Source organism: Nerophis ophidion, linkage group LG09 (genome assembly GCF_033978795.1).
Source record: "Nerophis ophidion isolate RoL-2023_Sa linkage group LG09, RoL_Noph_v1.0, whole genome shotgun sequence".
NCBI lineage: Eukaryota > Metazoa > Chordata > Actinopteri > Syngnathiformes > Syngnathidae > Nerophis > Nerophis ophidion.
The window spans coordinates 4,251,883-4,263,313 of NC_084619.1; the positions used below are offsets into that span (position 1 = coordinate 4,251,883).

Genomic DNA, 11,431 nt, shown 5'->3' on the forward strand with positions numbered 1-11,431 from the left:
TGACGGGGAGAAGACGCTGTCGAAAGTGAGCCACGTAAATAAGACCGCCCACAAAACGGCGCATCCTGAAGCGACTTGAAGATGATCTGTAAAACATAATCCATGCAACATTTTGACCAAAGAACCACCATTACATGTTATGTGGACCACAAGGAAGTATTTTATGTTTAGAAGAAAAATAAATAATAATATGAGTCATGAAAAGCTCTAAAACATACCGGTGTAGTGAGTTTACGTTATTCACCCAAGGAACTTTAGTTATTAGAGAGTTCCGGTCGGTTTTTCACGGGAATTTCGGATGAGGAGATGCTGCTCCGTTATTGATTTAGGTAAAGTCTGTCAATCAATCAATCAATCAATCAATGTTTATTTATATAGCCCCAAATCACAAATGTCTCAAAGGACTGCACAAATCATTACGACTACAACATCCTCGGAAGAACCCACAAAAGGGCAAGGAAAACTCACACCCAGTGGGCAGGGAGAATTCACATCCAGTGGGACGCCAGTGACAATGCTGACTATGAGAAACCTTGGAGAGGACCTCAGATGTGGGCAACCCCCCACCTCTAGGGGTACGAAAGCAATGGATGTTGAGCGGGTCTAACATGATACTGTGAAAGTTCAATCCATAGTGGCTCCAACACAGCCGTGAGAGTTCAGTTCAAGCGGATCCAAGACAGCAGCGAGAGTCCCGTCCACAGGGGACCATCTCAAGCGGAGGCGGATCAGCAGCGTAGAGATGTCCCCAATCGATACAGGCGAGCGGTCCATCCTGGGTCCCGACGAGCGGTCCATCCTGGGTCTCGACTCTGGACAGCCAGTACTTCATCCATGGTCATCGGACCGGACCCCCTCCACAAGGGAGGGGGGGACATAGGAGAAAGAAAAGAAGCGGCAGATCAACTGGTCTAAAAAGGAGGTCTATTTAAAGGCTAGAGTATACAGATGAGTTTTAAGGTGAGACTTAAATGCTTCTACTGAGGTAGCATCTCGAACTGTCTGAATGTCATTAGAACAGTTAGCTCCATCTTTTGACACTTCTTTAATTCCCGTCCTTGCACGCTACACGGCTACCACAAAGATGACGGGGAGAAGACGCTGTCGAAAGTGAGCCACGTAAATAAGACCGGCCACAAAACGGCGCATCCTGAAGCGACTTGAAGATGATCTGTAAAACATAATCTATGCAACATTTTGACCAAAGAACCACCATTACATGTTATGTGGACCACAAGGAAGTCTTTTATGTTTAGAAGAAAAATAAATAATAATATGACTCCCTTAATGCGCCTTATGTAATCCGGTTCGCCTTATATATGAAAAAAAAGATCGAAAATAGACCATTCATCGGCAGTGCGCCTTATGGTCCGGGAAATACGGTGTTTTATTTGTTTTCTAATTTAATGTGTTATTCAATTTAATTTGATTCCCTATACCCAGGTGGAGGACCCCAGCCTGCCCAACGATGAAGGCATCACTGCACTACACAACGCGGTCTGCGCCGGACACACCGAGATCGTCAAGTTTCTGGTTCAGTTCGGCGTCAACGTCAACGCGGCAGACAGCGACGGATGGTGAGTCGAGCTTTCTTGTCATCCTGCATAGCAACGGTAATCAAAAAGTACAAAAAATAACTAAGACAACTAAAACAAAACAAATACTTAGATATGGATGTAGTATTTAAAAACATTAATAATCAATGTACTTTTCTAATTGTGTCAAATTGCATGCATTATAGCCAGTAGTAGTAAATATTGGGATAGCATACTAATTGTACAAACCCTGTTTCCATATGAGTTGGGAAATTGTGTTAGATGTAAATATAAACAGAATACAATGATTTGCAAATCCTTTTCAAGCCATATTCAGTTGAATATGCTACAAAGACAACATATTTGATGTTCAAACTCATAAACTTTATTTTTTTTTTCAAACAATAATTAACTTAGAATTTCATGGCTGCAACACGTGCCAAAGTAGTTGGGAAAGGGCATGTTCACCACTGTGTTACATCACCTTTTCTTTTAACAACACTCAATAAACGTTTGGGAACTTAGGAAACTAATTGTTGCTAATTCTTATTTTTAGACTTTTTTTTCCCAAATTCCATTGTATGTTATACTCTTCTGACACCACCAGATGGCAGTATAAGTGTCCACATAAGCGGCCATAAGACCCCAATTCAGTCGTGTATACAATTTTGAAAATAAGAGCTAAAAGGTGCTGTCCACGCATGTGGCCACTAAACCTTTAGAGGTCCATTTTACAGAGTGTCCTTTACAATGTTGACAAAATAATGGAATAATAAATGACACAATAAGTTACTGCATATTTCAGCAAACTAATTAGGAGCCTTTGTTGTCCTATATGTTTACTATTTTATTCAAGGACAAAATTGTTCTTGGAACGCAATAAGAAACATGTGTTTAATGTACCGTCAGTTTTTTTAGTTTGTTGTTAAAATAAAGCCAATAATGCCATTTTCTGTGGTCACCTTTATTTATAAAAAGTATAAAAATACATTTTAGCATCGGTAGCAAAATATTGGTATTGGGACCACCCTAATTTTGCATAGTAACACCAATTCAATGCATCAGTATATTCTAAGTTATTTGAAAAAAAAAAAAAAAAACATTGCTTTTGTGTTACAGGTGACAAAGAAATAGTCTAATATACCTCAATAATGAATTTATATCAGAGTTAATTTTGTTGACAAAAATTTTTCGTCATAGTTATCGTCAACGACCTTTTTTTTACTGACTAAAACGAGACAATAACTGAATAAAAAATAATTGACGTGGGGCGGCATAGCTCGGTTGGTAGAGTGGCCGTGCCAGCAACTTGAGGGTTGCAGGTTCGATTCCCGCGTGTGCCATCCTAGTCACTGCCGTTGTGTCCTTGGGCAAGACACTTTACCCACCTGCTCCCAGTGCCACCCACACTGGTTTAAATGTAGCTTAGATATTGGGTTTCACTATGTAAAGCGCTTTGAGTCACTTGAGAAAAAGCGCTATATAAATATCATTCAATTCACTTCACTAAGACGATGACGAGGTGTTTCGACATATTCGTCAACGAATAAAAACGAGACGAATATGTCTGCCAGAGACGAGATCCAATCGGAACTCATTTCATTAGGAAAAGGCGGGAGGAGTCGGGAAGAGAACCAATCAGAGCGACGTGGTGAGGAAGTTACGTAAACGTAGTTTGCGTTTGAGACTGAAGAAGACAACATGTCAACGGCGGGGAGGAAGAGGAGAGAGGACATATGGGGACATTTTATATTTGACCTCAAAGATAAGAAGACGCAGTGTAAGAAATGCAGCGCCAGGATTACGGGGAAAAACACAACAAACTTGAAGCGACATTTCCAGTCCAATCACCCCCAAATCCACACCCAGGTCAGCATTTTCCACAACATACAACTCACTCCACGTTATCCCGTTTATTACACGGCTTACGCGTGAAATATTAAATTTGAGACATGATTTTCATCAAAATACGACTTGTATCGGTGATTTTTCCGCTGTTTTGCTTTGACTCTCAGAAATTGAAGGGAAAGTTTACATATTACCCTTTAGTCGACTAAATCTACTGTAGTTTTCGCCGACTATAATCTTATATTTCGTCAACTAAAACTAGACTAAAACTAAAACAATTTAAATAACTAAATTATGACTAAAACTAAATTACATTTTAGTCAAAAGACTATGACTAAAACTAAATCAAATTTTGCTGTCAAAATTAACACTGATTTATATCATTAGAGGGCGCTATAGTTTGGTTAGTAGAGTGGCCATGCCAGCAACTTGAGGGATCCAGGTTTGATCCCCGCTTCCGCCATCTTAGTTAAAATGACGCCAATAATGCCATTTTTTGTGGTCCCTTTTATTTAGAAAACGTATCAAAATACATTTTGGTACCGGTACCAAAATATTGGTACCGGGACCACCCTAATTTTGCATAGTAACACCAATTCAATGCATCAGTATATTCTAAGTTATTTGAAAAAAAAAACAAAAAAAACATTGCTTTTGTGTTACAGGTGACAAAAAAATAGTCTAATATACCTCAATAATGAATTTATATCATTAGGGGTCGCTATAGTTTGGTTAGTAGAGTGGGCTTGCCAGCAACTTGAGGGATCCAGGTTTGATCCCCGCTTCCGCCATCCTAGTTAAAATAAAGCCAATAATGCCATTTTTTGTGGTCCCCTTCATTTAGAAAAAGTATCAAAATCAATTTTGGTACCGGTACCAGAATATTGGTATCAGGGACTAGCCTAATTTTGCATAGTAACACCAATTCAATGCATCAGTATATTCTAAGTTATTTGAGAAAAAAAACAAAAAACATTGCTTTTGTGGTACAGGTGACAAAAAAATAGTCTAATATACCTCAATAATGAATTTATATCATTAGGGGGCGCTATAGTTTGGTTAGTAGAGTGGCCGTGCCAGCAACTTGAGGGATCCAGGTTTGATCCCCGCTTCCGCCATCCTAGTTAAGATAAAGCCAATAATGCCATTTTTTGTGGTCCCCTTCATTTAGAAAACATATCAAAATACATTTTGGTACCGGTACCAAAATATTGGTACCGGGACCACCCTAATTTTGCATAGTAACACCAATTCAATGCATCAGTATATTCTAAGTTATTTGAAAAAAAAACAAACAAAACATTGCTTTTGTGTTACAGGTGACAAATAAATAGTCTAATATACCTCAATAATGAATTTATATCATTAGGGGGCGCTATAGTTTGGTTAGTAGAGTGGGCTTGCCAGCAACTTGAGGGATCCAGGTTTGATCCCCACTTCCGCCATCCTAGTTAAAATAAAGCCAATAATGCAATTTTTTGTGGTCCCTTTTATTTAGAATAAGTATCAAAATACATTTTGGTACCGGTACCAAAATATTGGTACCGGGACCACCCTAATTTTGCACAGTAACACCAATTCAATGCATCAGTATATTCTAAGTTATTTGAAAAAAACAAAAACCAAAATATTACTTTTGTGTTACAGGTGACAAAAAAATAGTCTAATATACCTCAATAATGAATTTATATCATTAGGGGACGCTATAGTTTGGTTTTTAGAGTGGGCCTGCCAGCAACTTGAGGGATCCAGGTTCGATCCCCGCTTCCGCCATCCTAGTTAAAATAAAGCCAATAATGCCATTTTTTGTGGTCCCCTTCATTTAGAAAAAGTATCAAAATACATTTTGGTACCGGTACCAGAATATTGGTATCAGGACCACCCTAATTTTGCATAGTAACACCAATTCAATGCATCAGTATATTCTAAGTTATTTGAGGAAAAAAACAAAAACATTGCTTTTGTGTTACAGGTGACAAAGAAATGATCTAATATACCTCAATAATGAATTTATATCATTAGGGGGCGCTATAGCTCGGTTGGTGGAGTGGCCGTGCCAGCAACTTGAGGGTTCCAGGTTTGATCCCCGCTTCCGCCATCCTAGTTAAAATAAAGCCAATAATGCCATTTTTTGTGGTCCCCTTCATTTAGAAAAAGTATCAAAATACATTTTGGTACCGGTACCAGAATATTGGTATCAGGACCACCCTAATTTTGCATAGTAACACCAATTCAATGCATCAGTATATTCTAAGTTATTTGAGGAAAAAAACAAAAACATTGCTTTTGTGTTACAGGTGACAAAGAAATGATCTAATATACCTCAATAATGAATTTATATCATTAGGGGGCGCTATAGCTCGGTTGGTGGAGTGGCCGTGCCAGCAACTTGAGGGTTCCAGGTTTGATCCCCGCTTCCGCCATCCTAGTTAAAATAAAGCCAATAATGCCATTTTTTGTGGTCCCCTTTATTTAGAAAAAGTATAAAAATACATTTTGGTACCGGTAGCAAAATATTGGTATCAGGACCACCCTAATTTTGCATAGTAACACCAATTCAATGCATCAGTATATTCTAAGTTATTTGGGAAAAACAAAAAAAAATTGCTTTTGTATTACAAGTGACAAAGAAATTATCTAATATACCTCAATAATGAATTTATATCATAAGGGGGCGCTATAGTTTGGTTAGTAGAGTGGGCTTGCCAGCAACATGAGGGATCCAGGTTTGATCCCCGCTTCCGCCATCCTAGTTAAAATAAAGCCAATAATGCCATTTTTTGTGGTCCCCTTTATTTATAAAAAGTATGAAAATACATTTTGGTACCAGTACCAAAATATTGGTATTGGGACCACCCTAATATTGCATAGTAACACCAATTCAATGCATCAGTATATTCTAAGTTATTTGAAAAAAACAAAAAACAAAACATTGCTTTTGTGTTACAGGTGACAAAAAAATAGTCTAATATACCTCAATAATGAATTTATATCATTAGGGGGCGCTATAGTTTGGTTTTTAGAGTGGGCTTCCCAGCAACTTGAGGGATCCAGGTTTGATCCCCGCTTCCGTCATCCTAGTTAAAATGAAGCCAATAATGCCATTTTTTGCGGTCCCCTTTATTTAGAAAAAGTATAAAAATACATTTTGGTACCGGTACCAAAATATTGGTACCGGGACTAGCCTAATATTGCATAGTAACACCAATTCAATGCATCAGTATATTCTAAGTTATTTGAAAAAAACAAAAAAAAATTGCTTTTGTATTACAAGTGACAAAGAAATAGTCTAATATACCTCAATACTGAATTTATATCATTAGGGGGCGCTATAGCTTGGTTAGTAGAGTGGGCTTGCCAGCAACTTGAGGGATCCAGGTTTGATCCCCGCTTCCGCCATCCTAGTTAAAATGAGGCAAATAATGCCATTTTTTGTGGTCCCTTTTATTTAGAAAACGTATCAAAATACATTTTGGTACCGGTACCAAAATATTGGTACCGGGACTAGCCTAATATTGCATAGTAACACCAATTCAATGCATCAGTATATTCTAAGTTATTTGAAAAAAAAAAAAAACATTGCTTTTGTATTACAGGTGACAAAAAAATAGTCTAGTATACCTCCGTAATTAATTTATATCATTAGGGGGCGCTATAGCTCGGTTGGTGGAGTGGCCGTGCCAGCAACTTGAGGGTTCCAGGTTTGATCCCCGCTTCCGCCATCGTAGTTAAAATAAAGCCAATAATGCCATTTTTTGTGGTCCCCTTTATTTAGAAAAAGTATAAAAATACATTTTGGTACCGGTAGCAAAATATTGGTACCGGGACTAGCCTAATTTTGCATAGTAACACCAATTCAATGCATCAGTATATTCTAAGTTATTTGAGAAAAAACCCAAAAAACATTGCTTTTGTGTTACAGGTGACAAAGAAATAGTATAATACAGTGGTCCCCAACCACGATTGGTACCGGGCCGCAGAAGAATTTTTCATTAAAAAAAAAAAATTAAAATAAAAGGTTATTTTTTTTGTTTTTTTTGTTTTTTTAAATTAAATCAACATAAAAAACACAATATACACTTACAATTAGTGCACCAACCACAAAAACCTCCCTTTTTCATGACAAAGAAGAAAAAGCAAAAAAAAAATTCAACCTCTAAGTTTAAGTGCTACTTAGGAAACATTTTTTTAAGGATTTCTGTCCCGCTCACCTTTTTAATCCTTTTTTTGGACTCATCAGGACGCCTCTGCACTGCGCCGCCTCCTGCAACAACGTGCAAGTCTGCAAGTTCCTGGTGGAGTCGGCCGCCGCCGTCTTCAACACGACATACAGCGACATGCAGACGGCGGCCGACAAATGCGAGGAGATGGAGGAAGGCTACACCCAGTGCTCCCAGTTCCTCTACGGTCAGTGGGAAGGTTCCATTCCTACTCATTATTCCGCACGGGCGTGTCCACTTAAGCTTGTTTTTTTTGTGTGTGTCCGCGGCTAGGCGTTCAAGAGAAGATGGGCATCATGAACAGGGGGGTGGTCTACGCCCTGTGGGACTTCGCGGGGGAAAACCCAGACGAGCTGTCGTTCCGCGAGGGCGACTGCATGACGGTCATCCGCAGGGAGGACGAGGATGAGATTGAGTGGTGGTGGGCGCGCCTCGGAGACAACGAGGGCTACATTCCTCGCAACCTTCTCGGGGTAAGCATGCTGTTATTATCTCTAGGGACAATTTTGCTGAAGTATACCAATGTACAGGGAGGTATAGCTTGGTTGGTAGAGTTGCCGTGCCAGCAACTTGAGGGTTCCAGGTTTGATCCCCGCTTCTGCCATCTTAGTCACTGCTGTTCTGTCCTTGGGCGTACTTGCTGACCTTGAGACCTCCGAATTCGGGAGATGGGGAGTATATATTTTCGAGTATTTCTTATATATATGTATAGTAAGTTGGGAGAGTGGCTGTGTGCAACCCGAGGGTCCCTGGTTCAATCCCCACCTAGTACCAACCTCGTCACGTCCGTTGTGTCCTGAGCAAGACACTTCACCCTTGCTCCTGATGGGTGCTGGTTAGCGCCTTGCATGGCAGCTCCCTCCATCAGTGTGTGAATGTGTGTGTGAATGTGGAAGTAGTGTCAAAGCGCTTTGAGTACCTTAAAGGTAGAAACGCGCTATACGAGTACAACCCATTTACCATTTATATATAAATATATATACATAAATAATCCGTTCATGAATGAGTATATCCGTTTGTCCACCGTGTTCAAACCCCTTCAAGCTGTCCTGGATGAACTGAAATTATTTTTTCCAATCATTTCGGAACTTAAGCGTACTTCTTCCTACTCGTCGTCGCCATGTCTCTTCTTCGTTCTGCTGCTTCGTCTCTGTTATGATTTTGGACATTACTACTTGCCGTAGTTTTGAAGCAATGCATGATCCGGATGTTGTGTGTCAGTGTATTAACGTGCCGGCTGGAATAAACACACGCTGAGAAATAGCTCCGTGCCTGCCTACTTTATGTCAGGCTTTCCCCTGACAGTTTGTCTATGTTTTATTTTTTTCCTCTGCATTTGTCTGTTTCCTGTGTTTAGTATTTCCTGTCTTTTAGTTCCTGTTAAGTGCTCTTAATTTGTCAGCTTCCTGTCTTGTTCCCTGAGTGCTGTTTAGTATTTCCGGTCTAGTGCTCTTATTTTGGTTCAGCTTCCTGTTTGTCTCCCTGTGTCCTCTTTTCACTCAGCTGTGGCTGATTGGCATCTGGCCACACCTGTTGCCAATCAGCCGGCTCCTATTTGTACCTCCTTTGTCTTCCAGTCAGTTGCTGGATCATTGTAATGTTTTGTATTGTCATGTCAATGTCGTTTTCTACTTGTCATTCCTACTGGTCGTGTGAATGCAGCGTAGCGGTAAGCTATATTTGATAGATGTTTTGTAGCTCACTGTTTTTTGTTCCCTGATTCCGATTAGTTTGTTCATAGCCTTTAGTTTGTTATATCAGCCCGTGTGCGTGCTTTTTGTTTGTACCCTTTTGGTTTTGTTTTTGTCTCAGTACCTTTATTAAATCATGTTTACTTACCCAAGGCCTGCCTCCTTCTCTGCATCTTGGGGTTCGTCACCACATAACTGTGACACTTTATGGGTTATAGATAAACCTACGGATAACGGAGACATATATAATAGTCTCCTTTTCAGGTGAGAGAGGATGCTAAAGGTAGTGCCTTTAAGGCACGCCCCCATTGTTCATTCCGGGTGGAAATCGGGCAGAATGGTTGCCCCTGGAGATTTTCAGGGAAGGGCACTGAAATCGTTGTCCGTCTATCTGCGATGAGGTGGAAACTTGTCAAGGGTGTACCCCGCCTTCCACCGAAATGCATCTGAGATTGGCTTCAGCGACCCCAAAAGGGACAAGCGGTAGAAAATGAATGGTTTCATCCTATTTAAATTAGTAATAAATAACTATTTACTCTTACGTCCAATTTTTATGAGTATGATGTAGTCCCTTGAAAAGATATATTTATTGTTGTAAAAAAAAAAGTTATAAACTCGTGACAAATGTGCTGACTTTTGTGAGACACTGTAACTCTTTTATTTTGATAGTCTGCTTTACAAGTGGTCTTGTGTCTTGCAGCTGTACCCGAGGATAAAGCCCAGACAGAGAAGCCTCGCGTAGAAGAACGCTGCACACTTCATAATGCGCATTAACACACACACACACACACACACACACACACAGAGACATGCTTTAACAATCCGGAAAAAGAAGGAAACTGCTGCAATAACGAGACACTATGAAGGATCAACGACGAACTTTGGGGCCCAACTGGCACTTTCCTCCATCAACAGAGGGACTCCCTCCTTATTCGACACTATTTTGTCCCTCCCTTTTGTTTTTTCTTTTTTTGTTTCCTAAAGTGATGGAAACTGTGGATATAAACGGAACAAGCAGTATTGTAATGTTGAGTAACTGAGTCAACAATTCTGACTTACAGTGACAATCTCTCTCTTTCTCTCTGTTTATGAACACTGGAGGTGTAATGTCTCCAAGCGCGTCACTAATGGATCTTTGGGTGCAAAAATGGTGAGTTTGAGCCATTGTTGTTTTCAGTCTGTGGCCCATGACGTCTAAGACTTAACCACCGGGCTGAGACGCCACAGATTGTACTTGTACTGACATGAAACTGATCCCAGGGCAGTTTGACTTCCAGGTTGACGACCATGAGAGATGTATTACTCTCTACTTCACCCACTGACTGTTTCTCAGTCACATCTAACATCGTTTTCTTTCCAGTTCCCCCAAAACACATCTCACCGTGCAGATATATTTATTTTTGTTACCGTTTGTTTTCTTTTACGCCCTCTGTATGAACTATAACCTCAAATGTACTGTAGCATTTTAAACATTTATAATAAATACTTTGTACCAAGCATTTTTCTGTCATGGACGGTCATTTTTTTGTTATTATGACGCCCCCTATCATATCAATTCCTAAATATAATACAGCGATCCTCAAAAGTGTGTAACTTTACACCACGGGCATACTTGCCAACCCTCCCGGATTTTCCGTGAGACTCCCGAAATTCAGCGCCTCTCCTGAAAACCTCCCTGAAGAAATTTTCTTCCGAAATTCAGCCGGAGCTGGAGGCCACGCCCCCTCCAGCTCCATGAGTGGAGACAGCCTGTTTTCACGTCCGCTTTCCTGTTATATAAACAGCTTGCCTGCCCAATCACGTTACAACATCTACGGATTTTAATAAAAAACTGCACACACAAGAAGACGAAGCAGAAGAACGAGGAAGTTACAGCCATGGCGACACCGTCTGTAATAGAGTGATCTATGTTGTCTGTTGCCATCTCCTGGTGAATGTTGGCTATAGCGCTATGGGGTTGCTTTTTGATTGGCTAACGATTTTTGTGGTGTTTCGCACCTGACGGCAAGTGACTCGCCAGTACGCAAATGGCAGAACAAAAGTTACTCAAATACTGAAAGATAAGTGTTTTTTTTTTTTTAAGTAACCAGCAAGCACAGTACAGTTAGTAGAACTGTTTTTTTATTAGTGAAGTGAA

At 40.0% G+C, this 11,431-nt stretch overlaps 1 protein-coding gene across 3 annotated transcripts in view; it reads left to right on the top strand.

Annotated features, from left to right (window-relative positions):
- LOC133558916 (apoptosis-stimulating of p53 protein 2-like) overlaps nucleotides 1-10,791 on the top strand; it is a 94,923-nt gene extending 84,132 nt beyond the window's left edge. For 2 of the 3 annotated variants that reach the window (XM_061910079.1, XM_061910081.1), the window contains 4 exons: nucleotides 1,444-1,577; nucleotides 7,624-7,790; nucleotides 7,877-8,076; nucleotides 9,995-10,791. In XM_061910079.1, the coding sequence (XP_061766063.1) occupies nucleotides 1,444-1,577; nucleotides 7,624-7,790; nucleotides 7,877-8,076; nucleotides 9,995-10,036 (543 nt within the window). In that variant the 3' untranslated portion in view covers nucleotides 10,037-10,791. The remainder of the gene's footprint in view (nucleotides 1-1,443; nucleotides 1,578-7,623; nucleotides 7,791-7,876; nucleotides 8,077-9,994) is intronic. The other variant, XR_009808059.1, reaches the window with a different exon arrangement.
- Nucleotides 10,792-11,431: the final 640 nt, after the last annotated feature.